The 27,994-nt window shown below is 42.9% G+C and overlaps 3 protein-coding genes across 4 annotated transcripts in view; 1 reads left to right on the top strand and 2 right to left on the bottom strand.

Annotated features, from left to right (window-relative positions):
- The first annotated feature begins 141 nt into the window (after nt 1-141).
- LOC132995638 (MAPK regulated corepressor interacting protein 2-like) lies at nt 142-6,119 on the top strand. Its single transcript, XM_061065708.1, has 5 exons — nt 142-680; nt 778-847; nt 1,356-1,495; nt 2,822-2,914; nt 4,962-6,119. The coding sequence occupies exons 1-5, from the start codon at nt 626-628 to the stop codon at nt 5,030-5,032; spliced, it is 429 nt and encodes a 142-aa protein (XP_060921691.1). The 5' UTR covers nt 142-625; the 3' UTR covers nt 5,033-6,119.
- Nucleotides 5,364-14,353, bottom strand: trap1 (TNF receptor-associated protein 1). Its single transcript, XM_061065707.1, has 18 exons — nt 14,142-14,353; nt 12,180-12,350; nt 12,004-12,086; nt 11,758-11,898; nt 10,922-10,993; nt 10,627-10,787; nt 10,395-10,504; nt 10,233-10,306; nt 9,980-10,135; nt 9,642-9,762; nt 9,482-9,551; nt 9,206-9,353; nt 8,895-9,080; nt 7,556-7,694; nt 7,370-7,455; nt 7,132-7,277; nt 6,976-7,048; nt 5,364-6,309 (listed from the first exon to the last, which is right to left on the bottom strand). Exons 1-18 carry the CDS (start codon nt 14,260-14,262, stop codon nt 6,208-6,210), a joined length of 2,160 nt encoding a protein of 719 aa, XP_060921690.1. The 5' UTR covers nt 14,263-14,353; the 3' UTR covers nt 5,364-6,207.
- Nucleotides 14,354-15,216: 863 nt separating this feature from the next.
- crebbpb (CREB binding protein b) overlaps nt 15,217-27,994 on the bottom strand; it is a 31,001-nt gene continuing 18,223 nt past the window's right edge. Inside the window, exons 9-31 of one of the 2 annotated variants that reach the window (XM_061027309.1) lie at nt 27,801-27,918; nt 27,454-27,628; nt 27,294-27,356; nt 26,802-26,923; nt 25,996-26,184; nt 25,459-25,845; nt 25,092-25,265; nt 24,699-24,885; nt 24,380-24,498; nt 24,023-24,262; nt 23,802-23,890; nt 22,239-22,349; nt 22,023-22,079; nt 21,835-21,912; nt 21,649-21,716; nt 21,381-21,531; nt 20,779-20,925; nt 20,577-20,690; nt 20,311-20,476; nt 19,525-19,692; nt 19,089-19,250; nt 18,590-18,871; nt 15,217-18,479 (exon numbers count right to left, since the gene is read on the bottom strand). In XM_061027309.1, coding sequence (XP_060883292.1) covers nt 16,059-18,479; nt 18,590-18,871; nt 19,089-19,250; nt 19,525-19,692; nt 20,311-20,476; nt 20,577-20,690; nt 20,779-20,925; nt 21,381-21,531; nt 21,649-21,716; nt 21,835-21,912; nt 22,023-22,079; nt 22,239-22,349; nt 23,802-23,890; nt 24,023-24,262; nt 24,380-24,498; nt 24,699-24,885; nt 25,092-25,265; nt 25,459-25,845; nt 25,996-26,184; nt 26,802-26,923; nt 27,294-27,356; nt 27,454-27,628; nt 27,801-27,918 — 5,788 coding nt within the window. In that variant the 3' untranslated portion in view covers nt 15,217-16,058. The remainder of the gene's footprint in view (nt 18,480-18,589; nt 18,872-19,088; nt 19,251-19,524; nt 19,693-20,310; nt 20,477-20,576; nt 20,691-20,778; nt 20,926-21,380; nt 21,532-21,648; nt 21,717-21,834; nt 21,913-22,022; nt 22,080-22,238; nt 22,350-23,801; nt 23,891-24,022; nt 24,263-24,379; nt 24,499-24,698; nt 24,886-25,091; nt 25,266-25,458; nt 25,846-25,995; nt 26,185-26,801; nt 26,924-27,293; nt 27,357-27,453; nt 27,629-27,800; nt 27,919-27,994) is intronic. The other variant, XM_061027310.1, reaches the window with a different exon arrangement.

The raw sequence follows: 27,994 nt of genomic DNA, 5'->3' as shown, positions 1-27,994 counted from the left end.
CAAAACGTCTACATCTAAAAAAAAAAAAAAAAAAGGTCTCATATTTATTTAAGAGCTCTAACCGTCCCTCATGGTCTCCTCCAGTCCCGGGACACTGTCTCTTTAAAGCGCCAGGGGAGGCGTGTGTGTGACGTCGAGCAGCGCTGCGCTCTGACGGTGTGCGTACAATGTCTTATGAATGACAGCCGCCGTTTCAGGTTATGTGACATTGTGGCAGTGCAGGACACCTTAGCAGCGAAGTGAGTAAACTGTCCGGACTTGAGGGTGGAAAGGGCAGTTGAAAGTTGAAAGGTGTCCCGGATGACATGCGCCCCAGCAGCTGGTTTTACGCGGAGAGCAGCGCGGCGCACGGCTGTGTTTTTTTGAGTCGTTACCAAACAGGTCTGCGTGTGAATCTACTTTGGCTGCAAACTGGCACCCTGTGACTGGAAGTGAGATCCAGCCCAATCAGCTGACAGGAGGACCAACACTTCTCTCAGAAAGAGAGTTGTTTTTTGCATCGACAGACCCTCGGGGAATGTGTTTATTTACAGTGTCTTCTTTGTAAAAGGGCCTGTTCCACCTGTTTCTGGACCTACTTCTTTCCTCGAAGTGCCAAAAAGTTAACAGCTTACTGTTTCTGCGCATGATGTACACTATTACAAGAGGTCCCAGCAAACTGGTCACCCAGAGAAGGACAGGTAAGGCTCTCAACTGCAACTTTCAGACGCACTTCCAAAGTCTACCAGACATCCACGTTGATTTCAATGTGTAATGTGTTTATGTATCCTGTTCTAGGGCCCACTCAGCAGCTTGATAACAAAATCAACGACTTCAAGCACAAACAGACCTCCTGGAGCATGCCTGAGTAAGTGTGTAACTTTTGATGAGATTTCTCCTGTAAATGAAAAACCCACTTTGTGCTCTCACTGGTGTGACCTTTGGAAAATCTGAAATGTTTGGCTCAATTTGGCAGAGTTTAGACTTTGTTTCCAGATGAATTGGGTCGGTTAAAGTGTGTGTGTGAGTTAGTGGATGTCCTGGCAGCAGTGTGGACGTCATCAGCTTGAGACGGGCTGTGTTGGGCCTGAATGATTTATAACACTCTGACTTCCCCAAGGCTCGAGTCCACCTGGTGGGCTGTTTTCATGCCTTTTAAAACTAGCCCGGATCTGTGTTTGTGTGACCTTGTGGGAAGGCGAGTCGGCACATGGTCATTGACTCAGCTGCTGCTGCTGCTGCCTCCAACTCAAACAGCCTTGCTTGAGTTTAGGCGTAAAGAGTCTGACACATTTGAGAGTTACCAGATGATATACTTGCAGAAACCATTCAAACTACTCGTGACATGTTTTTCTTCCTCGTCTTGTTCACGCCAGCCTCCCTGCACCCAAGATCGTTTTCAACCGACTGAATGGTAAGAAGTACCATCACCCTGCTCCGGCGCTTCCCGCTGACACCCAGAAGGAAGAGAGCTTCACTGCTGCACACGAGGAAAACGTCAAATTTGTCTATGAGGGTGAGGAAATGAATGAATGAATGAATGGAGAGTATAGGAAAACGAGTGCACACTTCTCATTGGCCCACAGCGTCCAGACACTCATCCCTCGCCAGCTGTTTTGTGAATGATGTTCTACTATGACGGGTTTATTTAGAACTCCTCCTCCTCCTCCTCCTCTGTCCCCCTCTCCCAGGCCTCACCCACACAGCTGCTCTGACACTGATAGGCATGATAGGCAGATACAAAGAAATGCTCTCACACCCACATATCATTCTCCTCATGACCCTCGCTGGCACACTAAGGAAGCTTTTTATTTGGGAGGGGGAAAATGAGTCAGGCAACAAAGGGGTCTGACAGGATAAAAGGTTTTGTTTGGTCCAGGTGAAACTCTACACACTGACCCATTTTCAAACTTTGTGTGCCACTCTCTCTGTTACTACTTTCTGTGTGCGGCCGGCTGCTGAGTGTTTAAGCTCAGCCACAGCAGCTCATAAACAACTTCAGTAACCTTGTCTTTGAGGAGACAAGGACACAAAGAAGGCCCAATCCCCCCCCCCCCACCCACCCACCCACCACCACCCTCCTCTTCAGGGTTGAATCATTCCCTTTTAGTCTGAGAAACCCATTTTATAAACAAGAAGTTAAAGACGTGGCATGGAGGCAGCTACTGAAATCAAATCAGTCATCGTCTAAACACACAGTAAGATACACATGCTGCATTATTTGAAATCCAAACGTTTGCTAGGAGTGGCAGCTCTTTGAAGCAGTTGCCCTTATGGACTTTACTTATGGGTGTGACACTGGGGTGCAGGACCTTTCTTTTTAAAGTAGGACAGATAAGGACATTTGCTAGTATCTACTAATTGCATCATTATGACCTTACTCTGTTGTTCAGTTATTTATTACTATTAAATTGATGAACGAGTACACGGCGTCTGCAACAACACAAATGTGATATTGAATTCTGGTTACAGACTCTTGTAGTCAGTCAGAAGTGTAATAAAATACATTTTCGACATGCCGTTAATAGTGTTAAAAATGCTTCATTTAGCTCTCTGCATAATTGAAATAATCTGCTTCCTGAGATTATTGGATTAATGGTCTAAAAAGCAGAAAAGCAGTGGGAAATCCCTGTCACGATTTCCTCAAGCCCAGTGGGATTTTTCTTTCTGTGTTCAATATTTTGTCCGACCAACAGTGCAGAGATTCCAGAAGCTGGACCAAAATCAAATCTTTAAATAGCGTCGCTGCAGATTCATTATGATTGAGATCAACACATACAGAAGCATATCGGTATTAGCAGTAGATGATCTAGATGTTCTGACGGTGTTCCTGTGTTCTCAGCCTGGCAGGAGGTGTCACAGCAGGAGCAGAGGCCAGAGGAGGCCCAGCGGGCAGTCCTCTACAGGGAAACCGCTCCCAGTCCACACATGGATAGTAAGCACAGCTTTCCAATTTTTCAGAGCCTCTTCACACAGCTTCATCTGAATTGAGCAGCTCATGTCTTCTTATCATCCGTCTGCATTTTAGTGGTTACATTTCAGGCAGGTTTCCACTTAAAAAATGTCAGTATTTAAGCCTGATAGCTTTATTGTTCACATCCTTTAGCATGATGTCAATGTGTACACTGTAGGGAGAAATCTTTGCGTTTCTGCTATTTAGTTTCTTATAATAACAGCCCGCAGGTCTAAAACAACTGCAACCTGGGAAATAGTTTGAGCAGGTTTATAACAGCCAGCCAACCAAGGATTAGTGAACCTGCCTTTGATCCTTCCGGCTTGAAGGAAGCTCACGGGCCTCTCACTCCTTCTTGTCCAAATTAGATGTGCTGACACATTTAGGAATTAGTAAGCACGGTTTTATGCTTTCTAAAGAAATTGATAAATACCATGCATGAGACATCAAGAGGGATTTCCATGGGGATGTCTGTTCTGTTAATGTTGTATACAAATGTTTCTGGTGAACTGACAGCCCTTACAGTTGTAAATCAAACATGCATGCAGCCTAAATGACTCTTAATAACACTTTCAGTTATGTGAAGTGATACACTTTTCTCCTTTTCTTGTCTATCAGATCGGCCTAAATTATGGATTGATTCATTTGAAATGTATTTCCAAGTACCACATTATGAAAAGAAAAATCAATGTAAATCACTGTGTTGTTCCAACACTTGATCCAAAATATAACACATCGTTTTAAAAGGGGAATCTGTTTGTACATATGCTAATAATAGTTCTTAAGAGGGATACAGATGATAAAGCCATTGATTAAGATGATACACATATTAATACAAAATAATGCTGTATAATTTAAAAGGTAATGTAGTGGCGCAAAAACGAGATAATCAAAAAACGATCTCGTTATTTTTTCTTAATATACATTATTTTGAAAGTACGCCCCGGAAGTGATAGTATTTTTTAATCATCGTTATTGACGTTAACTTTACTAAGATGTGTAGTAGTTCCTCACTTTGACCAATAGAGACCGATAAACATTCGTGATTTAATTATGTTTAGATAAATAGATCTGTGGTGGGTTGTTTATTTTTAGTCTATGGTTTCTACACTAGAAAAATACAACTACAATAGTTTTTGTTATATTTAAATATTAAGGTTATTGTACGTCACTGGTTAAATATGATAAATAGATGTATTGCAGTTCCTCAGTTTGTCCTCTAGATGGCGCTGAACACGAGTAAATCTGTAAATCCACAATATTTTACATGATCTTCATATCGTTCAGTTGATGTAATGGTGGGTCTTTTATTTAGGGAGTGATTTTAATATTCAATAAAAGCTCCTATAAATAAAATAAAGGAGCGGTAGTTGGCCATTTGTTCTGATTTGTTTTTGTATTGCTTCTGTTTTGTTACTTCAGTAAAAATGGAAGATGCTAGCATGCTAACGGATGTGGATGAACTAATATTTAGTCTATGTAACGCCGGTCTTTTACAATCTGCATAGAGACACTTATTTTAGTCATATTTAATATTTTATTTAGAAAACTGACTAAAATATCAAAGCTCTCATTGAAATTTGAGCAGAACTTACCTTTAGTTTTCTCAAAGGCTATTCAGTAAAATCTGCTGAAAATTCTCATGAACACAGCCAGGGACACGAGGAAGATCTTTGTCACCTGTCAGAGATTTTTCAAAATAAAATATTAAATATGTGCCAAAATAAACTAGTTAAACAGCAGAAACGCTACTTTTATTTTAAGTATTTTTTATTCTTAAAGTAAATCTTACCTGTAGAAATTAAGTTAAAGCAGAAAAGGCAAATCTGTCCTACTAGCCCCTATTAGCATCTATTATTGGAAACCATGTATAATAATTAGTATTTTAAATAAATAAAATAATTATCAAATGGGCTATGACTGTTCCTTTTTTTGGCCTAGAATTCTAGTGCTATATAAATAAAGTTATTATTAGTTGTAGTCTCTCTTCTATTCAATCCTTTTAACCCATTTCTTCACTTGTTTTCAGACTTTGTGCCTATAGATCTGGATGAATGGTGGGCGCAGCGTTTCCTTGCCAACATAGACAAGCTTTCCTGACACTCCTCTGGGATATGTGAATCTTGACAGATGGTCAGTCAATGAGACCTGAAGCAGGATGTCTCACAGTGAAGATGAGTCCTTGGCTGGAGGTGTGATGGGTCAAAATGGACCTGATGTGATTCAAAACGGACAGACAGCGCTGGGACGCTAACAAAGACACCACAAAGAATCACGTCACTGAAACTCAAAGACCATGTCAGAATATTCAGTCTGCGACAGACGGCACACTGGAGGACGGTATTTTGAGGTTCAGGTCACTCTCGTCTTCTACCCTCACAGCAGAGATGTCATGTTACGTTGAAATGCAGTAAAAGTTGTATTTTCAAGAAGCTCTCTACTTTCATCTTTAATCATCACAAGAATGGATTTTTTACTAACATCATTGATAATGCACACAGACAACAGCTCCTTCAATACATTCACATCTCTCCTACAACCCTTTATCCATCCAAAAATATTTCTTTGCTCAAAATGTGTCCCACTTATCAGGTATTACATTTCTTATGAACTTCAAAGGTGAAAAAAAAAACGTATTAAATAATGTGGGAAGAAGGAAGAAGGCACGGAAAAGATAAGGGAACAAAAAGTGGTAAATATTACAATTTCATTTCTTAAAAAACTTAGAGGAAAACTCCAACTGTTACACAGTTTTTGTTTCTCAGGGTTTAGAAAATGGTTTGACACTTTTGGACTGACTAACTCTCTAACCCTGCTTTCCAGATTATTTGAATGTAGATATTTCAGGACGTAATCAGGCCTAACGATGTTCCTTTGCAATACCTGGTTTTTAAAGCAAGATGATAATTTCAGAAAAGCCTAAATGAGTATGAGGTGTAATCATGACCAACCTCTGTAGGGCACACCTCCCCTTCATATGTAACAGATTGAAACTCAGCTGAACACCTGATAAAGACATGTAAAGGATTTACAGAGGAGCTTTCAGCAGTCAACGTTCACTCTTTTTGAGCTTTTTAAGCCTTTATGTGCTCTCCATACGGCTGGATGAAGGATTCCAGAGGGAGGGGGGGGGGGAGGTGTTATTTTATGGTTTCTGATGAACAAAACCATCAGCCAGTCCTTCTCTTCAGAAACTGAAGCTGTTGCAGATGCTCAAGTCCCCAGACAACGGTCATTCAAACTAAGTCAGTCTGTTCAAGTCCGCCTCAAAGCTCTCAGTGCTTCTCCAGAGCTTTAGCCAGAAGATCGTTGAGGCGAGAAATCATCGGTCGGGGATCATCATTCAGACCCGCTGTGATCATGGCGTTGTCATAGATCTGCAAAATATTCAGAAAAAAGGAATAACTGATATGGAAAGAGGAGAACATGAGCACATTCATGGATAAAAGAAAAAAGGTAGACGTGAGTGCTGCACTGGGTCAAATAATGTAGAGGAGTCAGGTTCTCTTCAAGAACAGGACAGAAGTCAAATGACTGTTTACAAACAAAGTCTGTTGTGTGGAAAGGCGGTCTGATGCATTATAAAAATTCTTTATAAACATATTTAAGTGTTGCAAATCAAATGTCTCACATCTGAAATAGGAAGCACTGATAATAAAGAAACACTGAGATGCGTTCATCTTTAGTGAAAATAGCTTGTATGTTAAATTTTGTCCATCAATACTAAAGCAAACTCATGTAAAACTTATGACCCTGCTACTGCAAGTTTGACTGAATCATTTTCCATTTATTTTCTGTCATTACTTTGAAATACATCGTCAAGAACTCAATACTTTGTAAGCAGATATGATGCTTTTAACACATTAACTTTCTGCCTCAGAAACTCGTGAATTCCTGTTTTTAATTATTGAAACATGTCAGACACAAAGGGGCGGGAAATAATGAGCGAGTAAGAAGCCTTTGTTTGGAAGAGAGACATCGTGATATGATGTCCTAAATCCCACCACAGATAAAAACCCAATGAGACTCAGTTATGGTCAAACCTGTTCGAGCAGCAGTCCGGCAAGTTCAGAGTTTGAGTCCTTCAGCGCGTGCATCTTCTTGATCAGCTCGTGTCTACAAGGCAGAAAAAGTACAACATCCGTTTCAGCTGCACATAAAAACATCATGAAGACCAAATCCATCTCTCCGTTTCTCACCCTGCGTTGATCTCCAGAGTGGGCTGCAGTATCTGAGCTCTTTCCTCAGGGGTGCGAGCCAGCTGCTGGGTGCGGAGGAAGTGGCGTGCAGCACCCATCTCCAGCACTGTGATCATAGCCGGGTGGGTGTCCAGCCGAGGAGTCAGCTGCAGAGCAAGGAGTTAATCATTTATCATGTCTATAACAAGAGACACTGAAGATGACTTCCAGGCAGGCTCAAATTGAATAAGGACTGTACCTTTAAGTTGGTGACTCTGGGGCCCAAAGCGTTCTTCATCCAGGCCATGAGGTCGTCGGCCTGCTCCTGAGTCAGACGCTCGGAGGCTGCAGAGAAGGAGGGGAGGGAACAGACAGCGAGTCAGGACTACGCCACGAGAGAGAGAGAGAGCTCAGCTTTGACTGCAGGTGTGAGAGAGGAGCTGACCTGGCTTGATGTCCTCAAACTTCTCCTCCTTGTAGTGATCGACCACGATGTCCGTCTCAGCTGAGATCATCTTCTTCTTGTCGAACTCCCGCAGGTGGAGCAGGGTCAGCTCATCGAACTGCTCGTAACAAAACAGCACCTGAAGGGAGAGGCGCAAATCAAATGAGCCGTGCAGGATTCAGAACTAAACAGTCCACTGTATGATGAGTTTCTTTAACTGATTATTAATAGTTATTTTTAATGCCTGAAACTGCTGTTGTGGGTTAGGTGTCAAATAAAGCTAGAACTGTACGCTCATGAAACAGCCTTTGTTTAAAAAAAAAACACGACTTACACATGTACTGGACAAAATCAGCTCAGACCGCTTTGTCCACAAGGGGGCACCAAAACCTACACAAACTAAACATTCCTCATAGGAGCTTTGAGGTTTTCTATCACTGCTGTTTTGGCTTGGATTAAACAAACTCAAATGTGTTTACTCGTTTAGTAAGGCTCATTCAAACCCTACAAAGCATCAGAGGGAATCCCAGCATGCATCAGTCATGTAAGAAGCATTGTGCATCTTCTCAAAATCACTATCACCAGGGGGACAGGGACGAGGACCATTCATTCTGTATGTTTTTTTTTTGGATATGGCGGCTGAAGAGAGACGGGAAATGTTGGGAGGAGGGAGGAGGGGTGACATGCAGAAATGGGGCCGAGGCCCCGATTCACACGAAGTGCTGCTGTGACAAGCACTATAGCCTCTGTACATGGAGCGTGTGACATAACCGCTAGGCTAACTCTGCCCCCATCGTTACAGTGGAGTGATATTAACACCTTTAGTCAAGACCCAAGGAGGTTGACTCTTTGCAAGAAATAATCTTGCAACATAAACTTAATTTGGCATCCTTCTTATCTTTAGCTATGTTAAATCTATGGTCTATGTTAAACTTCTGAACCTATTCAAAAACTTGATTTAAATGACTCGACTCAAGCTTTAATGTTAGGGGACCTACGAGACTTCACAGCGGTATCATTATGCTCTGGTTTTGAAAAATGCAGAACTGGGTACTTAATAGAACTTGGTTTTGATCCCCATCCTTACTTGTGAATGTGAAAGGAGTTTAGTATCATAATAATGCTTATTAATGTTATGGAGTAATGTTCTGATTGCAGCCAAATGTAGAACAATTGTGATAGATCTGTCATGAACTATTGTAAACTATATCTGCTGTTTCCTTTTCACATGAGTTTTTGTTTTTAAAGGAATATATCACCTTGCTTACGGTTTTGCAACATGAAGTTGTAAACTGAATCCTAACCCTGGTAGTGTTTCCTCATGAGTCACTTCTCTCACCTCCATGTCTTTCTGCTTCATGGCCTCATAGTAGGGCGAGTGCTCTGCGAGGTGACGGTTTGGGGCACACAGGTAGTAGATGTTACGTGTGCCGGCCTTCATACGGGACGAGTACTCCATCAGATTAGTCTGCTGTCCCGCTGGCAGAGCAGAAGACTCAAACCTCAACAGCTTTGCGATGTCCTCCTGTACAGACACAGCAGAGGGGAAGCAAACGCATTCAAAATGGCTGCTGCTGTTGTTAAGAAGCAAACGTAATGACACTTTGAAATTGTTTGGACCTTCATAACATTTCTCGATGCAAAAATCACCTTGACATCCTGTTCCTGGGTGGTGACGATGCCCTCCCTCATGAAGAGGCCGTAATCCTCAAAGAACTTGCCGTACTTCTCTGGATCCTTTTTGCTCTGGTCCAACAGGAAGCGGATCACCCTCTGCTGGAGAACGTCACGCAGCTTCCTGAAGATGGAAGATTCAGTGGCTCAAGTATTGGAGTACAATGAGTGTACGTTTAACAGCATGACAACAAGAACCACCTTCAACACAGAAAACAAAGCATCCAGCTGAGTGTAGAACTTGTGCTGTACCTGATGAGGGCGCTCTCCTGCAGCAGCTCTCTGCTCAGATTGAGAGGGATGTCCTCGCTGTCCACCACACCTGCGAAAAAACAACCAAAGTGTGAGTCCAGAAGCAAAAACAGTAAGAACACGTGGAGGAAGGTGTGGAGGAACGCGTGAAGGTCCTGACCTCGGAGGAAGCGCAGCCACTTGGGCAGAATTTCGGTGGCTTTGGTCTGGATCAGGATCTTCCTGCTGAACAGAGCCACGCTGGATCCCATCTCTCTGCTCACATCAAACATGCTCGGCTTCTGTTGGACAAATGGCATCATTTTAATAAGGCACAACTTGATTTGACTCCCTTCCACTGAAAACAATAAACACTATCTCAAAGAGGTTGTTATAATGTTAGGGTCTGGGTTATTTTTGTAAAGTCTGGACTGTCGACACTGGGTGTGGCTTTGCATGGAAAAATGCATCATCAAAACAAAAAGATAATGATAGATAATGAGATAATGAGCTCCTCACCGCATCAGGGACGTAAAAGATGCTTCTGATGTTGAGCGGGGCGTCTGCGCGGTAGTGCAGCGTGTAGCGGGGCCTGTCGTAGGACTGGGCGACGTATCGATAGAACTCCTCGTGCTGCCAGTCACTGATCTCCTTTGGCTCCATCATCCACAAGGCCTGAAAAGAGACAGAAACCATACCCACATCTTTTTAAAGAAAACTCCACATTTACAGTATTGAAGGGACCGAGTGAGACAGAACCAGAGCGGCTCACCTGCAGAGTGTTGAGCCTCCGTCCGTTCAGGAAGATGGGGAAGCTGACAAAGTTGCTGTACTTTGTGACAACCTCTGAAAGAGACACAATGGCATGTAATCATATGCAGCGATGCACTCGTGTATGTTGCGGTTAAGCCAACCAAAGCAGCTCCAGGTATACCTTTAACTCTGTCCTCGATGGAAAACTCCTTGCAGTCTTCTTTCAGGTGCAGCACAATCTTTGTTCCCTGTTGAACACCACTGGCCTCAGCGATCTCAAAAAGCCCAGAGCTGAAGAAGACGGTGACAGAGAATGTCTGGATATAAAACGTTTGTATATGAAACTATTTGTTCTGCTGGAAAACTGAACCACAAAGAGGAGATTCTTCATCCCATCCATTTCTCTCTCTCACCCGTCTGAGGACCACTTGTATCCGGGTGCATCCGGCTCAGCTGACCGGGAGTAGACGTCAACACGGTCGGAGACCATAAAGGCAGAGTAGAACCCAACCCCGAACTGGCCAATGATGGTGCTGCTGGCCTCCGCCTGGTTCTGCAAGGCATCCAAAAAATCCTGCAACGGGTAAAAGAGATCATTATTACGACTGACAGGAGATATCATAATAATCAAGAGTAGAAAAAGGTGTGATACATCCGTAGAAATGAACTGAGTGATTGGATTAGTTTTAAAAGTAGAAAGTCTACAACCTTGGACCCAGAGCGGGCGATAGTCCCCAGGTTGGCCACCAGCTCCTCTTGGTTCATCCCCACTCCAGTGTCCTGTGAAAGTACAGGGAGTTCCAGTCACTCCAAAAGTTATCAATGTTGATGTATAATATTCATCCACTAGGTGGCACTCTTTCCACCGAGTCCACCATAAGCTACCTGGTTTTTTTTTTCAGTTTCTACTCTTCCTTACAAACTACGACAGTTTGGTTTGACATAATTGAATAGACAATTGGAGCAGCAAACATGTTTGTGCACTTTATTTTCTGCACTTTGTAGAAGGTTGGAAGAAGCCTGTGGAGCGATCAATGGAATTAACGGGAACCAAACCTAAACTAAATTCAAACGCAGTGAAGAAAATAAAGGTTTCAACGGCCTGGATGCAGCATGATTTTACAAACACCTGTTCCACTTTGCTGGCTCACTCTTTTTATACTGATTCTTGTGAATAAATAACTCACCCTCTGATTTAATAAGCAAACTTTTACTTGGTGTGCAGCTTTTTAAATCCTTCTGTTATGATGGTAGAAGGCTCAGTGGTCGATAATTGTCAGCCAATCGAAACCCTTGTGTGGACGTGTTTTTTTCTGCATTATTCTTGTTTTACAAGATGTTCTGAGTATATAAATACTGGCAATGGTAAAAGGTTAATCACTGACGTGTTTGTCAGAGATAAGGCACTAACAATAGCTAAACATGATGTATTACAAATGACACTAAGTTCCTGCATTTGGAAAAGGCTATGACGTAAACAAAGTGCTTGTGCTCAAACCTGACAATTGCCACAGACAGCAAACATTACTCAGTCAGTGTTGTACCTGAATGGTGAAGGTGCCCTTTGTACCGTCCGTTTGCAGATGGATCTCCATCTGAGCCGTTTCTCCGCCTGCTGTCATCAGTTTATGGCGCAGTTTTTCCAGAGCATCACTGCCGTTGGAGATCAGCTCCCTGATGAACACCTGGTGGGGTGTGGAGGAACCAGCATGTCAGCCCAAAAGAACATTACAAGTCAATAAAGTCAAATGTCTGTCCATCTCAGCCACGTTTGGCACAAGCCCTCTTACCTCTTTTTCAGAGTACAAAGACCTTGCGACAATGTCCAGTAGTTTTTTGGTCTCAGCCTGAAATTCATGTTTGGAGAAGTTACCTGAATTGGATCAAAGATAAATCAAAAAGTCAAATCGTCTATTGGAAAATGGTTCTGTTATAATTATCAGAATGTCTGTAGCTATAACAGCACCTTGCACAGACTCAGTATCACTGATGATGGTATGCAGAGGCTCCTCCTCAGGCTCTTTCTCCACCTCCTGGGTGCTGTAAAAAGACTGCTGGCTGAAGTCGAGGCAGGACCGCTGGGAGCTCCACACTCCGGGCCGACTGCTCCACATCTGCTGCTGTCCGACCTGCAAGCCTGACCACAAGAGGAGTCACCTGATGGTTCTACTTCAAACAAGGATTTGTCATTGACATCTTTGTTGCCTCGGATAAAGACCGCTTAAGCCGAAACATTTGTCCAGCAAACGTCTTCTTAAAATACGTGAAAATAATGTTTTATCAGCAGTCAGTAGTCTTCAGCATGCATATAAGCACTGTGTGTACACAGACAGTCCAGCAGAGGATTTAAGTGTTATGAAACTTGTTAAAATGTTTAAGAATATATTATTTAACAATAATATGTGATAATATTATTAGTAACTGTTAGTTATTATTAGTTACATAATATTTGTTTCTTTGGTTCTTGAAATTCTGTATCATGTAATTTACAATTTTGGCTTCCCACAATCACAAAGAAAAAAACACAATAATCGAGATTAAACGATAACTGTGCTGAATGCCTTGTTGGGATTGTTTTGTCATGTGTGGTAATGTTTGCTAAAAATTCTCAGGACAACAGCGAGGGACATGAGGAACAAGAATCCATTGAAAGATTCTTGTCACCTGTCACAGATTTTTCAAAATAACATAATAAATGACTAAAATATCAAAGCGTCTTATTGTAATTTGAGCAGATTTCATCTTTAATTATCTCAAAAACTATACAGTAAAACCTGATAAATATTCTCAGGACAACAGGCAGGGACATGATTACTATTTTTATCTTCTTTTACTTCTTACTGTCCTTTTATTTATGCTCTTATCTTAACTCCTCTTATGTTTTAACTTGGTAATTTCTTATCTTACTTTGTCTATTTATGTTTTATATTTATATTTACTTTTCATTAATATAGTTTTTTTTTTTTTATCCTTTAACCACTTGTTTCTATTTCTTTTACTGCTCTTACCTTCTTATTTCTCTTTTTATTTGCTTTTATCTCTTTTAGTTTCTTACATCTTTTTAAATCTTTGGTCCTCTTGGTCTCAGCTCGTGTTGTTGGGTTCTTGTGTTTCCTGGGTTCTTATGATGGTTCTTATGATGATTCTTATGATGGTTCTTATATTGGTCGGGTTATATATGTCTGTTGGGTATCGTGCACTTTGGGTTCTTTTCTGTTGAATTGTTTTTAATTATTTTTAGTATTTTGCATTTGTTTGTTCTTGCTGTTGTTTATGTTCTTCTGTGTTTGCTTTAGTTTGTTTTTGTTTTAGCTGTTTGTCAAAGCACTTTGTAAACCTGTGTTTTTTAAAGGTGCTATATAAATAAAGTTATTATTATTATTATTATTATTATTATTATTATAATAACATATCGAAGCGTCTTATTGCAATTTGAGCAGATTTCATCTTTAATTATCTCAAAAACTATACAGTAAAATCTGATAAAAATTGTCAGGACAGCAGGCAGGGACATGAGGAACAAGAATCCAGTCAAAGTTTTTTTTCTGTTAGCCGTTATTATAGATGGTATCTGAAATATGCGGCCGCATTCATTCTTTTTGGGCGCTCCAGGCACCTGTACCGTAAACCACGCATCATTTTTCAAGGGGGGGGGGGGGGGGGGGCTTGACCGGGGTTTTGCAGAAGACGGCTCACTTGCAGTCTGCAGTCAATGTCGTGCAGAGAAAGAATGCTAAACCCCCCCTGACACTGACAGTGTGATCAGCAGGCTGATGAAACATGTGAGTGTTGGAGGACATTGACCTGCTGAGTTCAGGACTAACACATGAGCTCCTTAAAGTATTGAAATCTGGGTTGGTAAGTGAATGTACATGGCTGGTATATTGTTGCTGTCAGACTTACTCAGCTAGCTCACAACACAGCTTACCTCCAGTTAGGGGTCGTGAGGTAGTTCTGCTGTTCAGACCTCCAGTCCATGTTGTTAACCGAGAGTTGACCCTCCGAGAGGAACCGAGAGCGAACCGAGCCAGCGCGAGGCACCTTGACATGATGACACCTGAGACACAGAGACCTGAGCAACAAGACGGGACAGGTCGACTGACCGAAGAACACACGCTGTGCGACGCAGGCAGAGTCAGGACCCAAGACTGCGCCGGCTAATGACGTCAGCAGCGCGCCCATCACACTGCCTGATGATGAATAAAGATTATTTTACTCGTTTGAAAGTCATGGTTCAAAAGGTTAAATTGCACGTTTTCATTCCGTTTCTAGATACTTAAACTCTGAATGAAAGATGTTCGCACTAATTAATGCGTTGGCTGAATTATTTGCAAGCTGTCTCCTTTATCCTTGGATAAAGTTCACTTTTTTTTAATTTTCTCTTCAAGGTCATTTATATAAACAGAGATCTTTAAAAAAAATCCTTAATGAATAACCATTCATGAAAATATTGCAATTATTTGTTATGGAAAGTAAACAAACAGGAGAATTAATAAAAGAACAAATAAATAAAGAAGTTAAGAAAAACAAATATTAGTCACATTGTATTAATAACCATTAATACCGACATTTAATTCTGATGTGAACCATGTAACAATCAATGGCGTATTAGTCCGACTGAATGATTTAGTGCTTCAGTATATTAAATACAATTATACATTTAAATATAACTAATTAGATATGTATGTAAATTAGATTTTGATCGCTGATGAGTTTAAACTAATAACAGCAATTTGATTCTAATTTTGAATTTGATTAATTGTTTTGCTCATTTAAAAAGAATAATGTGAGACAGGAGGGAACCAGCTTCTCAAATGTAGGAATGTTGAGCTTTTTTGTTCACCTACATTACAGTGTTCAGTCACTTGAGATGTTAGGCCTATTTTGGGCACAATAACAAAAAGATGTGACTTATTCATTACTAAAAATAAAAAAATTGAAAACTATCACCAATTGCAATCTTAATAAGCGTTGTCTCAAAACAGAAGAAATGAGAAGCTAAGTCTGTGGCACACAGGTTTATTTAACAACATTGTATATAAGTACGAAATGAGCCATTTGAACCACTTTTTACAGTTCAGGACTTCATGACAATTTCTGTAGACTGAGGGAGAGACAAAGCAATTATTTTAACATTTGCAAGACAAACACTGGGCCAAAGCCAGTAAAAAGAACATTCCGGCACCTGTGAACATTAACGAGCTTTAATGCAGGTTTTTCTTACACCTGCCATTTGTGTATGGGTGTGTGCAATAGTGCCTAGATCTATACAAATGTGTTAATCTCCCGTAGACTCTGCAAACAGGAAAGAAATTAAGGCTTCCCCAAAGGCAGTCCTTTTGTAAAATGGCATATTAGAATAAATTAGCCAGGGAACAGAGAAACTGAGCAAGAGGTGAAACCTGGCAAAAGAAAAAAAAAAATCCCAGACAAATCATTTTACAGTCTTCTCAACACAAATATGATATTAATTTGAAAAGGTACAAAATAAAAAATGAATAATAAAATGAAATATTTTTGTTTTGAGAAGTTTTGTTAAAAAAGTCCATACCAGAGCATAACAAATGAAAAACAAATGAAAACAACACATAGACCAAGGCAAATTCTTGCATGGCTGGTCTGAACCAAAAATATATTCTTTGTGTCTTTGTTGTCTTCTTTACAACAGCAATTATTAATTCACTCTGTGTCTTGGAAGAAAAGCAGTCCCTTGGTTTAAGGAAAGTTCACAGTCTGTAGGCCTCATATGACTCAGTTGTTTGAATTTCTTTTAGCTTTTTACATCAGCAAGTATAAAAATGTCTCAGCTGAAAACAGAACAAGGCCTTTCTTCTGTCACAAAATGCTACAATCCTTCAACAAATTTTTCCAGCGTGTCTCCCGTCGTGTCACCCACCATACCCATGTCATTACTCAAACCCCCTCTGTTCGGTGTATTAAGTTGTGGGAGCATGGCACTCTGCTCCGGTGTTCCCATATGTCCCTGATCCATGGAGCCTGACATTGGGCCTCCAAGGCTAGGGTGGGGAGAGCTGGAGTGAAGGGTGCCGTGCTGAGGTGAGGGCTGAGGCTGTATACGTGGGGAAGGGCTGGAATGCGGGGGCTGCTGCGAAGGCGGACGAGGGGATTGCACTGGGGCTGGGGAGCGTACTTGGTTACCCAGGGTGTTTGCCATAGTCTGGCCAGGTAAGTGAGGTCCGCCCTGGGCTTGGCCTTGGAGCATATGGGGTTGTGGGCTCATTGAGTTGGCCTGAACGGGAGAACCCATCTGCTGCTTTAACATCTGCTGCTGTTGCTGCTGCTGAAGCATACGTTGCTGGAGAAGGTTTTGAGCCCCATCCATCCCCATGCCAGGTTGTCCCATTTGGGAGTTTGGAGGAAGCTGTCCCATGGGCCCCCCACCTCCTTGCATAGCCATTTGCTGCTGCATACGGAGCTGGGAGTAGCTTGCTGGCCCTGGCTGCTGCTGAGGGAACTGACCATGACCCTGAGGCATGCCTCCCTGCTGCTGCTGTGACTGCTGCTGCTGTTGTTGCTGTTGCTGCATCTGCTGCATCCTGAGCAGCTGCTGTCTGTGGTACAGTTGGGGATTGCCATTTTGAGCAGTATTCATCATCTGGCCTTGGGGGCCCATGGTTGCCATGCCCTGGGGTCCTGCCTGTTGAGGAGGCTGCTGCTGCGGTGCCATAACTGGCCTCTGCACCTGGTTTGCCATGGCTGCCATTGCCTGCATTCCTGCCTGGGACCCAAGCATAGCTTGAGGGTTCTGCTGCTGCCCCTGCTGCTGCGGCTGATTGGCCTGGTACTTAGCTGTCCTTTGTTTAATAAAGGCTGCCATGAGTTGTGGGTTTGACTTGAGGATGTTTAGGACCTGCTGCTGCTGCTGGGGGGAGCTGGGTGATTTTAGGGTGCGCAGTAAGTCCTGCAGGGCACTCGGAGCAATGTTAGTAGGTATCCCTCGTGGCATGTTCTGCTGCTGTGGTGTCATGCCTTGCTGTGAGTGCCCCTGGGGAGGCATCTGGAGAGCCTGTTGCTGGGGCATCATTGGCCTCTGCATTATCTGGCCCTGCTGTGGCATGGGAGTTCCCTGAGCCTGCTGAGGGGCCATTGGGCCTTGTTGAGACGGGACCTGTGGCTGATGACCCTGGGGATTCTGCATTGGATTCTGCATTCCTGGACCCCACTGGCCCTGCTGCATAGCCTGCATCACTTGTGGGCCCCTTGGCCCCTGCATCATCTGCATCTGGCCCTGCATGGGCACCATCATTCTTGGATGGTTCATCTGCATACCATTCATAGCATAATTCTGCTGCTGCTGCTGCTGCTGCTGCTGCTGCTGCTGCTGTTGCCTTGCCTTAGCAACCAACTGGATCTGTCTGGCCACCTTCAGGGCTGCCTGCTGTTGTTGTTGTTGTTGTTGTTGCTGTTGTTGTTGTTGTTGTTGCTGTTGTTGTTGTTGTTGTTGTTGTTGTTGTTGTTGCTGCTGCTGCTGCTGCTGCTGCTGCTGCTGTTGTTGTTGTTGTTGTTGTGGTGGTGGTTGAGGCTGCTGTTGGTGTGGCATGTTAGGCAGAGGTGACTGCTGCTGATGGAGTGGGGATGACTGAGGCCCTGGTTTGCCTTGTGGCACAGGTGTTGGGGGCTGGCTGCTGCGGCCATTGTTGGGGAAGCCTTGGGAAATGTTGACAGGGTTGTTTGGCTGCTGTTGTTGGGGCTGGTTGGGCATGGGCTGGGGAGTCTGGGGTGTGCTAGGCTGCTGCACAGAGTTTGGGGTGTCCGGGGCAGCTGAGGTAGGTGGAGATGGCATGGGCATACCCCTTCCAGCCATGGTAGCCATTCTGCGGCGCATCAATTGAGCTTGCTGTAGCCTGTGCTGCAGCTGCTGTTGGCGTAGTTTGTGCTTGATGTTGAGACAGAAGGGAACAGGACACTTGTTCTCCTGACAGTGCTTGGCGTGATAACAACATAAAGCGATTAGCTGCTTGCACACAGGACAGCCACCATTGGTCTTGCGCTTGCAGCCCTTGGTATGTTGAACCACTCTCTTCATCTTCTGGCACGAAGGCAGGGAGCAGTTGGCATTTCGACATTGGCAAGCGTGGACCAGGGACTGGATGCAGCGCTGGATGCTGAGACGTCGGCTCTCCTGAGGGCTCTTGGAGGCCTCTCCTCCCTGACCGTTGCTGTCATCATCCAAACCCAAGCCCCACTTCACCATGTGGTGCTCATGGCCCTTAATGTTGTAGCAGTTAATGCATAGGTCGTAGTCCTGGTGAAAATGAAGGAATGCAACATTAAGATTATGTCAAGACTTAAATTTAACCACAAATTGACAGTTAGAGGGTCTTTAACATTTCCGTGAAGTGCCAGGGTCCTTACCTCGCAGACGGTGCAATGCCAACGGGTCTCTACGTGGTGCTTGCATTCGTTGCAGGTGTACACAAAGCGGTCTTGGCCCTGGTTGTGCAGCTCTACAAGCATACACATCGAGCTCCATTTGCACCTTCTCAGTGAGCTAAACTCCCAGTGCTTGTCCCTGGCCAAAGTCAGAAAGGCATCGCGGCCATCCATTAGGTCACAGGTCAACAAAGGGTCGGGGTCCATGATGGGTGGCAGGGTGTTAACGGCTGGCCCCGCTTGGAGGTGGATAACAAAAAACACCTGGGAGTATAAAGGAAGGTATTGTGGTGGTTAGTTATAAAGAACACAAGTGTGTTGTAACAAATGCTAACTCTCAGTCCAATGCATGAACCGTTTTCGGTTGTGTAAACCCAGCAGCTTGTCTTAAAAATATCAGGAAAATGAATGTGAGAAATTACATATTTAAAAATAAAGAATGGACTGCACATTAATCTGTTATAGTTGAAAGGTTTCTCACCTCCTTATGCTTTTCCATCGAGGCGTAGAGCTTCTGGGACAGATCATTGGCTACATTCGGCATCCCAGGCTTTTTCTTATTGGCTCGGCTGACACTGCTTTTGTTTTTGTTAGTTTTCTTGTTGTTCTTCTTTTTGGCATTCTTACTGTCAGCTTGGGCTCCCTTTAAAAAAGATAAACAGATACGCATGAATGTTAAGGGCTGCAGAGATTGCACAACAGGCAAGATAAGGATAAGCAATTCAGCTGTGTAGTAAAACAATGCCGGAGTAACTGCAAAGTACTTTTATACAATAAGGACTTGAGGATAATAAATCTGGGGTTAAACAGAGGCCTAAGCACCAGGCTGTTGATTTTGGCATAACAAGAGCATTCCCCTTCAGAAAAAATAAAAAATAAAATCAAAATGCTTATTCCCACCCATCCATCTCACATACCTCTGTCGTCTCTGTAGAGGCCGTGTTCTCCTCCTTCTTTCTCTCCTCCTCCTCATGCTCCAGCTCTTTGATGCTCTCCTCCAGTACATTAGGCCAAAAGTCACCCTCAAAGTACGGCAGCTCATAGGCGCTTGTCAGCCTGTCGTCTGTTGCCTGCTTGAAAATGTCCTAAACACAAGATTCACAAAGTTTCCATTATGCAAGATAGTTGTGTATCTCTTAATTAGAATGTCTCAAAGTTTCATCAAGGAAAGTTGAAGACTTTTTAAAGCTTTTTAATCTTCTTGCCTTTCTATGCCTTTAATGACTTGCAGAAAATGGTCTAGGCGGCCGGGAATCCTGCAGAGACTTTACCACTTGTTCATCTGGTCACCCCAAGTTGGTTTGTTTTCACAATTCCAAAATCATGGAGATGACCCCGATTAGAGCCATTACATATATCGGGCCAATCGCGCTTAAGCACGGTACGGGACAACTTTGCCTAGTGTGAGTGCGCTCCTTAGACACACACACACACACACAGAGCCCTGTTTTGCCTTGGAGGCGCCATAGTTACACATCGCCATTCTTCCACTTCTTTCACTCTGTTACCACCATCGATTTCAGTTCAGGGGCGTAATGACTTCCCACCACCATTCCACAACTGTGCGTTACACATTCCATGCGAGACAAAACAGCGGCGCAAGTATCTATGTAATTATGATTTCATGAGGTGTTTGTATTTTTATGCCTTTCTAACATCTCACCGAAAGAGGCCAGAAGGACACAATGTGACAATTGTCTTACCTTGTAGTCATGCAGGATCCTCTCAGCAAAAGCCTTGTCCAGCATTTTTCTATACCACTCTTGGAGCCTCTTGGGCTTTGGGATCTTCTGGTCAGCAGGATGGCAGTGGAAAATGTAGTCATCTCCTTCACTGGGTGGGCAGGCCCAGATGTGACCTGTCACATACCTGAGGGCGAAGGGCGACTAGTTATTACCAATCGAGCACTTGCAGGAATCAGCTGGAAGGTTGTAGAACACTTCTCAGTGCAACATCGTTTTCAACTCACCCAAGTTTCTTCACGTACTCCAGGTAGCCTATTAAGATCTCATGGTACACTGCAGTCCTTAGCAAACGTGGTTTGAAGAAGTGAATACTGTCGAGGTATGATATGTAAACCCGTCTGTAAAAGAAATTTTGAGTATTTAATAAAAAGGACAAAATATTAAAACAAAGATCATCTCTGCAGACATTCTTGTTTTCATTTTTACCTTGTATTTGGAAAAGGGCACTCTGAGCCGTATTCCTGGACGTGCATGCCGAAGAAACAAACATCCACACCGTCTATTTCCTCAAATGCAAAAAGTGCTTTGGTTCTGTAAGGGAAGCCATCCACCATCTCGCCTGAGTCCACGAACCTGTTGAGACAGACATGCAAAGGTTACATCACCAGCGGTAGATTTAAAAAAAAATTTTTTGAATAACTCTCAACTCTTTTGTAAAGCACTGGAGAAGGGTTGATGACCATGGATAACTATGCTGTAATTGTATTGCTTGTTTGTTTGTTTTGTTGCAAAGGCCAAGCAACAAAGCTACAAAGTACACGTATGCAATTGTATGCATCCCTTCACTGTCTGTCACCTTAACCATAAGTTGAGGTTTTCAAGACTCTAAATTAATATAAAACACACATTAGTTAATTAATCAGCACATTTTCTCAAAAAAAAACAATCAAATAAGCCCGAAAGTGTTTTCTAATTTCTTTCCTTTTGGGCTTGGAGGAAAAAAGAAAATGGACAAAAAAAACAGCCAACCCCCCCTTTTTTTGAGCGAATCAGGAAAGGGACAATTTATCAGCAGGCAAGAGCCTTACCTAGACTTCATGCCAGGCTTTATCTCCACATTCTTGTCAGAGCTGGCCACCACTCGCACAAACACCTCACCGGCCTCTGGGTGGTTCTGCCTTTTCAAGTACTTGTTTACTCTGTCCTCAATATATGACCCCAACCTTGTAGTCTGCAACCCTGTACAAACAAAGAACACACATTTAATACTGGCACACCTTTAAAACAGACTTAACGGTTTGAAAAAGGATCTTTTATTCAAAGCGATTTCTTGTTTTAATATCAGGTATATCTTACTTTTGGCAGCAAACTTGTTCTCCTTTCTGGTTTTGCTAGACTTCTTCAAACAGTTATCACAGATAAAGCTAGAAGAAAAAAGATCAAACTATGATTTAGTGTCGTTCATATTTCTATTGAATTAACACTAAGGTCAAACATGGACTGCATATGCCTAAAAGGTTGGATAGAAGTAGTGAGACTTACCCTGTTGGCCAAATGACGTCATAGTGCAGCACACAGATCTGATGCATCTTTCGTCCGCAGTCTTTACATTCAACAAACCTGTAAAAGCAAGAATTAGCTTTTTTTAAACTTGACAAAAGTACTAAATAAGCATCAGTGTATAACATAAATGAGAGTCAAACTGAATCTAACATTGACGCAGTACTCACGGCTCAGGGTCCAACATATCATTTTTCTTCTTTTCAAACTGCTCTTTTGATATCATACTGCACAAAAATGAGAGATAAAAAAAGACAATCTAGTTCATGTTGGCTCCTGTGATTAAAACCCCCCTTCCAAAGAATAAAGACCAACGAGAAGACAGCCTAAAAATCTCTAAAGATGATCACCAGGTGGGATTCACCCACCTGGACCCTGTAACTTACGTCTGTGGCTGGGCAGGGTCGTCCCCCAGAGTCACACTGTTGCCCTGGATCTCGTTGAAGCACTTTTCACAGAAGTGATACCTGTCGGCAACAAGGCCATATTTGGGTGAACTGCAGCCAGCACACACAGTAGCAGCACAGGCAAACCGGCATACAGGCGGCAGAATGCAGAGTAAATGGAAAACAAGGGCATGGAGAGTGGACAGACAAAAGGACATGTACACATACACACACACACAAACACACACAGGCAGAGGCACACGTTAGTTACAAGTGAAATGGTCATGATCCAGCCACTCTCATTCAAACTGGAATAGAGATAAGAGGAAAATGTTTAAATGATGTGTTAATGATGGTCAAATTAAAATGTCAACATCAGATGAATTTTCACACTGAAACTTCACTTTATAACTGCATGCTGATGAGGGAATTAAATGGTAATGTCAGAGGAGACAGGATGAGTAAAATGCAAATAAAAAGTGCAGATCTTTTAGGGAAATTGTTGCCTATATTTATGTGTTTAGATCAACATTTGGTCAAGTGATTAAACCTGGTTTAAAACTTCTCATACCTCGGAGCACCTGCATATTGCGAGTATATGCAATATCTAGATGGTGTTGCATTAGAATGATACTGAAGTGTAGTAGCAAAGTCTGCACAGCAGGGGGAGCTTTGGTGCTAGTTCTTGGGATCGACAGACATTTGAGGACAACACAGGGCTCAATCATTCACACTTTGCTCAGCCAACATAAGGTGATTTCACACATGCACAAAACTCCTGAAAATTTCACAAAATTTTCGGGTTGAGCTACATATATGGTAACAAATGGTCTGATTTTTCAACCGGCTTTAACCAGACTTTTTCCTGCCAGTTCCCTTGCTAAATTTCCACTTGAATCAAGATGAGCCAATGTGTGAACGCAGCATGAACTATTTATGAAAATTCACTGCAAGCGAGCGAGCGGGGGTTATGACGTTTATATCACGCGACCACCGGCAACAGGTGTTATTGTGGTCCACGTATTAAAGCATTTTCATACTCTTTTCCGCTTACCAGTATGTTCTTTTCCAGTCCTTTGTTGATACTGTGAATACGTCCAATAACATGTTTGTAGCATTGATATTAATGCAAAAGCTGTCATTAGTGTCGGACCCTGTCGCTTCGTCCATCTTGGATTAGTGCAGCAACTTTTTTTTCATGTTATATCATTCCTATTGCCCCCTCCCCTCTCCTGTCTGACAGGGAACATTCATAATGTAAGGGACATATGTGAATAAAAGATTTCAGGGGCAGGCTGTCTAGAAAAAAAATCTAGAAATTTTCAGGAGTGTGTGTCTGAAAACATCTATCGGGAACTCTTAGTGGTGTCTCTGAGAGCCCTTCGACAACGAGATCTTGGGAATAAGGTCCTTACAGGCTTGTTTACCAGTGTGGCATTATGTGAAATGGTATCTATGCTTTTATTTTATCCTGAAGGATTCAATTGCGCACCTTGTCTTGACAACAACTTTTCCCCTTTTTACCTGTTTCTACCCCTCAGCAGTTTCAGCATGAACGTTTACCTGTTCTGATAGCTGTAGTAAGTGCCGTCCCTGGAGATGGTACACAACTGTTTGCCATAGCAACACAGCGTTTGGGGTGAAAACTCGTACTGTGGAAACATCAGAGAAATTGTATCAATTCTTGTTGTTTTATGAGACACTTTGGACTTAATTGATCAAAGATGTGAACTGACAAGATGACTACAGTAGAAAAGATACATTTTCATCCTGTAAAGTCTCACCTTCCGGCCGCAGCAGTAGCCCAGGCCCTGCATGACAGGATCGATATCTGCTTCAAACACTTCAGCCAGTTTGGTGCAGTACTTGTAGACGCGAGATGTTTTGCGGTTGTACAACCAAGCATTGTTGAACATGAGCCACACATCTTCCACATACTGCCACGGTTCCTGGTACTGCCCCGTATCGAGCTTACGCTTGATGGTCGATAGGTCAATGGGAGTTTTCACAATTTCAAAGTAGTCCTGTACAGTAACAAGGTGATATGAAGGAGTAAGCAGATCGAGTTTTACAGACTCATCAGTGGCACTTTTTAATTTCTGAAATAAGGTTGTAAGATAGGTATGAATGAAGATACTCACAGGAATACCCAGGAGCATGGGGTCTACAGGTTGTCTGAAGGGCAGTGACTCTGGGCCTTGCCTGTAGAGGGCCTCGAGTGTCGGCATCAGTGCTTGTCTTAGCTCTTCTGGCTTGAAAACTTTACAAAAATGTTTTTTTGTTATTCCAAAAAAAGGAAACATGTCCACAAACTATTAAGATTCAATACAAATGACACTGTATAAATAGCCCTGTGACACCTTTCTTGATTTTTTAAAATTATTTCACATATATTTATACTATTATGTACTTTTTTTTGCACAGTTACCGGTAGTACATGCAAGTAAGATCTGTTCTTACTTTTTTTGCGGTTTTGAGTGGTAGATGAGGAGCCGTTTGCTCCACCTTCCTCCTCTTCTTTGGGTTCCGTCTTCATCTCCGTCTTCATCTCCGGCTTCTTCTCCTCAGTTTCCATTGGTTCCTGCTTTGGCTCTGCTTCGTCTGGCTCTTCCTTCTTCACCAGTGGGGGTTTGGTATCATCATCCTGCTGCATGAACACAACCATGATTAACATGCTGTTCTAAGGTGCTGTAAAAGGAAACTATCAAGTATTTACTGCATTCAGAGTTAAGCATAGCAGAGGGTGATGCCCTGAATGAATTCACATTAGCGCCATGAGATGTAATAAAAAGTAGTTGGTTCTGGTGGACAGGGTTTGCAAAGTAACAATGTCATGTGCAGTCATTGACATACCTCCATTTTTAAATCTGTCTGTTTCTTTCCAGAGTTGCTGTCCTCGTCTTCATCTTTTACTTCAGGTTTGGCTGGAGTGCTGCTCAAGTCTGGCATGGACTGCTGGGAGCTCTGCTCAGCCACCGAGCCTGGGGTTGGCACTCTGTTATCTATACTTGCTGCAGCCTGGGACAACTTAAATGAGAGGAGGAAGAGACATTCTGATCACAATGCTGATCATTTTAATACAAGTTACGCTGGCTTGAAGAACATCATGGTTTGACTTTCAATGGTCCTCTTGCTTGGTCATTAAATTGTAAGCTTAACAGGAGCTGGCAAAGCTGTAGCAGAGAGCTATAGGATACTTCAGTAGAAAGTTGTATCTCACCGGTGTGCTGGGATGCTGTGCCTGCACTGAGGTGGGCTGCTGCATCTGGCTTGGGGGATCTGGTTGGGGCTGCATGGGTGTGAGCGGCTGGGAGGGGTCAGGGGTTGCGCCCCTGGCTGAAGGGGGGCCAGGGAGGCTATTGGGTATGTGGGTAGGGGTGGATGAAGGCCCACCCGTAGAGGCAGGGGTGGAGGGCCGTGGCGGCACCTGCGCCTGTGCTGAAGCATGGTGTTGCAGCTGCTGCTGCTGCTGCTGCTGAGGCTGCAAGCTGGCAGAGGCATTAGGTGGGGGGGTCGGGCCAAGGGGGGATTGGGATGCAGGGCCACAGGGCAACTGAGAACCAAGGGATCCCAGTGCATTCAGTGGGAGGTTAGAGTTCTGCTGTTGCTGGAACAAAGAGGGATGAACGGTTAAGCATACCAATACACAGTAGGCACACAACATCAAACAGGGTGACATTTATTCAGACACAAAGATGTAAGAAGCAATAGGATCATACAAAATGTGAGCCAGTCAGTCCAGCACAAGTCTTCTTACCTGAGTGACAGCAGCCTGTGTTATGGGCTGACCCATGCCTACATTCACATTCATTGCGCCACCTGCAGCTGTAGAAAACTGGCCCTGTTGCAAGAACTGGCCCTGGTTGCCTGGCTGAGCAACCATGCTGTTAGCATGACTACCCATCATTCCTTGAGCCGGAGGCATCCTAGAAGGGGACATGCCCATCTGTAAAAGACAGGACAGATGAATCAAAATCATTAAGACAGCAGGACCCTAGTATTCAGACTCAGAGTCTGAGAATTCAATGTCTGCCAAGAAAACTACAATGAATTAAACACAGCACACAGACAATTTAGAAAATATAACAGCTGCTAAAAAGCCTGTGTTGTTAATTAAGAAAATATTAACTGCTGAATCAAACCATGGCATGCAACAGAATGAAAGCTAGGGAGGAACATTAAAGTGCTGTACACAAACCATAGACCCTGCCATGGTGTCATAAGAGATTACTGATAGATGGATCAAAACTTGTGTCAACCCAAAGCAGCAATTTCTATATTATGCTTTAATGTCAAATGGTAAGGGACGAAGAAATTAACAATCAGCCAAAGACTAAGAGGCATTGCAAGTTGGGAGGTAAAACTAAAGAAGGGTTCAGGAATGACAGTGAAAAAATTGCCAATAACTGAATAATTTGTGATAAAAAAAACAGGTGACAAAAGTGGAAACCACACCTAGGTCCTACCCCAGGTTTAACAGAGGCGAGTGAAAGGCCCAGAGGCATGGCTGTTAAAAGAGGATGGAGAGAGAGTATACATAGACAAGAGGAGAAAGGATCTAACCGATGGGACGGAGCTCATGTTCATCTGCTGTGGATGGTTCATGGGGGAGGGAGCACGTGCTCCCATGGGTGCCTGAGACATCTGCGCATTCTGCATTGCCATTGGGTTAAACTGATTGATTCCTGTGGGAAATGATACACACAAACACAATTATAAACCTGTTTAATATACTTGGGAGCAGTAATTGAATATTCCATGTCCTAATGGGCTTGCCGAGGCCCTGAGCCAGCTTCACAGCTCTACATTCAAGCGTGAACTAACCTCTATGTTGAAATGTATAACAGGTGTATGTATAACATTTAAAATGTAATGCAAAGAAATTAACATAAGAGGAAATATTGGATGTTTTTCTCTAGAAAACGACTGCTAAGAGAGGCTATTATTTCTGCACTTTTATGTGAAAGTGCTTTATTCATAAAACGTAACATCTTTATTACTACCATTATCATTCTTGTAATTATTGTCGTCATTAATACAAGAGTTACCACATACCTTGGGGCACCTGCATACGGTTCATTATTTGATTTGGCATGTTAGGCATAGGCACAGGTCCATCTGAATAAGTAAGAAAAGATCAATGTTTAAAACTCTGTGGGTCTTTACCCCAGTGTTTTTTTGTTGAAATAAGTAAATCGAGAGTATGACTGCTTACTTGGAGGTCGGACGGCCTGTCCTGGGCCCATAGCGTTGGGCTGAGCCATACCAGGCTGCTGAGGCCCGGCTGTGCCCACCATGCCAGGCTGTTTCTGGAGCCGTGATCGCCTCTTTTCTTCCAGTTCTTTCTGGATTTTGTAGATTTTCTCAGCCAGGAAGTGGTAATACTCATCCTATAAGAGGATGGCAAGTACCAACAGAAGACAAGATTTTAAAAAATGGTCTCTGGTTAATATTATCTGCCATCATGTTGTGCAGAGAAAGTCTTCAGGATTTAAGAAGATGGTGATTCCTGAGTTCATAATTGTGTTATAATAAAAACAGAAATGTTTGCACACTACTCACCCTGCTGTTAGCTGATTCGTACATGTCACCCTCTACTTTGCGTGCATATGCCACCAGGTTCTCCATTCGCCTGTCCTTCAGTGCTGCGGGGTCTGGGGTGGGGAATATGGCTTGTACACTGAAGACAGACCACAGGGAAATAAATAAATACATAACTCAGCAAATAACTGGTAGACAAAGTTTTGTTTTGATAT

This window comes from Labrus mixtus, chromosome 20 (genome assembly GCF_963584025.1).
Source record: "Labrus mixtus chromosome 20, fLabMix1.1, whole genome shotgun sequence".
Lineage (NCBI taxonomy): Eukaryota > Metazoa > Chordata > Actinopteri > Labriformes > Labridae > Labrus > Labrus mixtus.
Note: the sequence above shows the minus strand (reverse complement) of the source record. Positions and strands in the feature narration are given on the sequence as shown.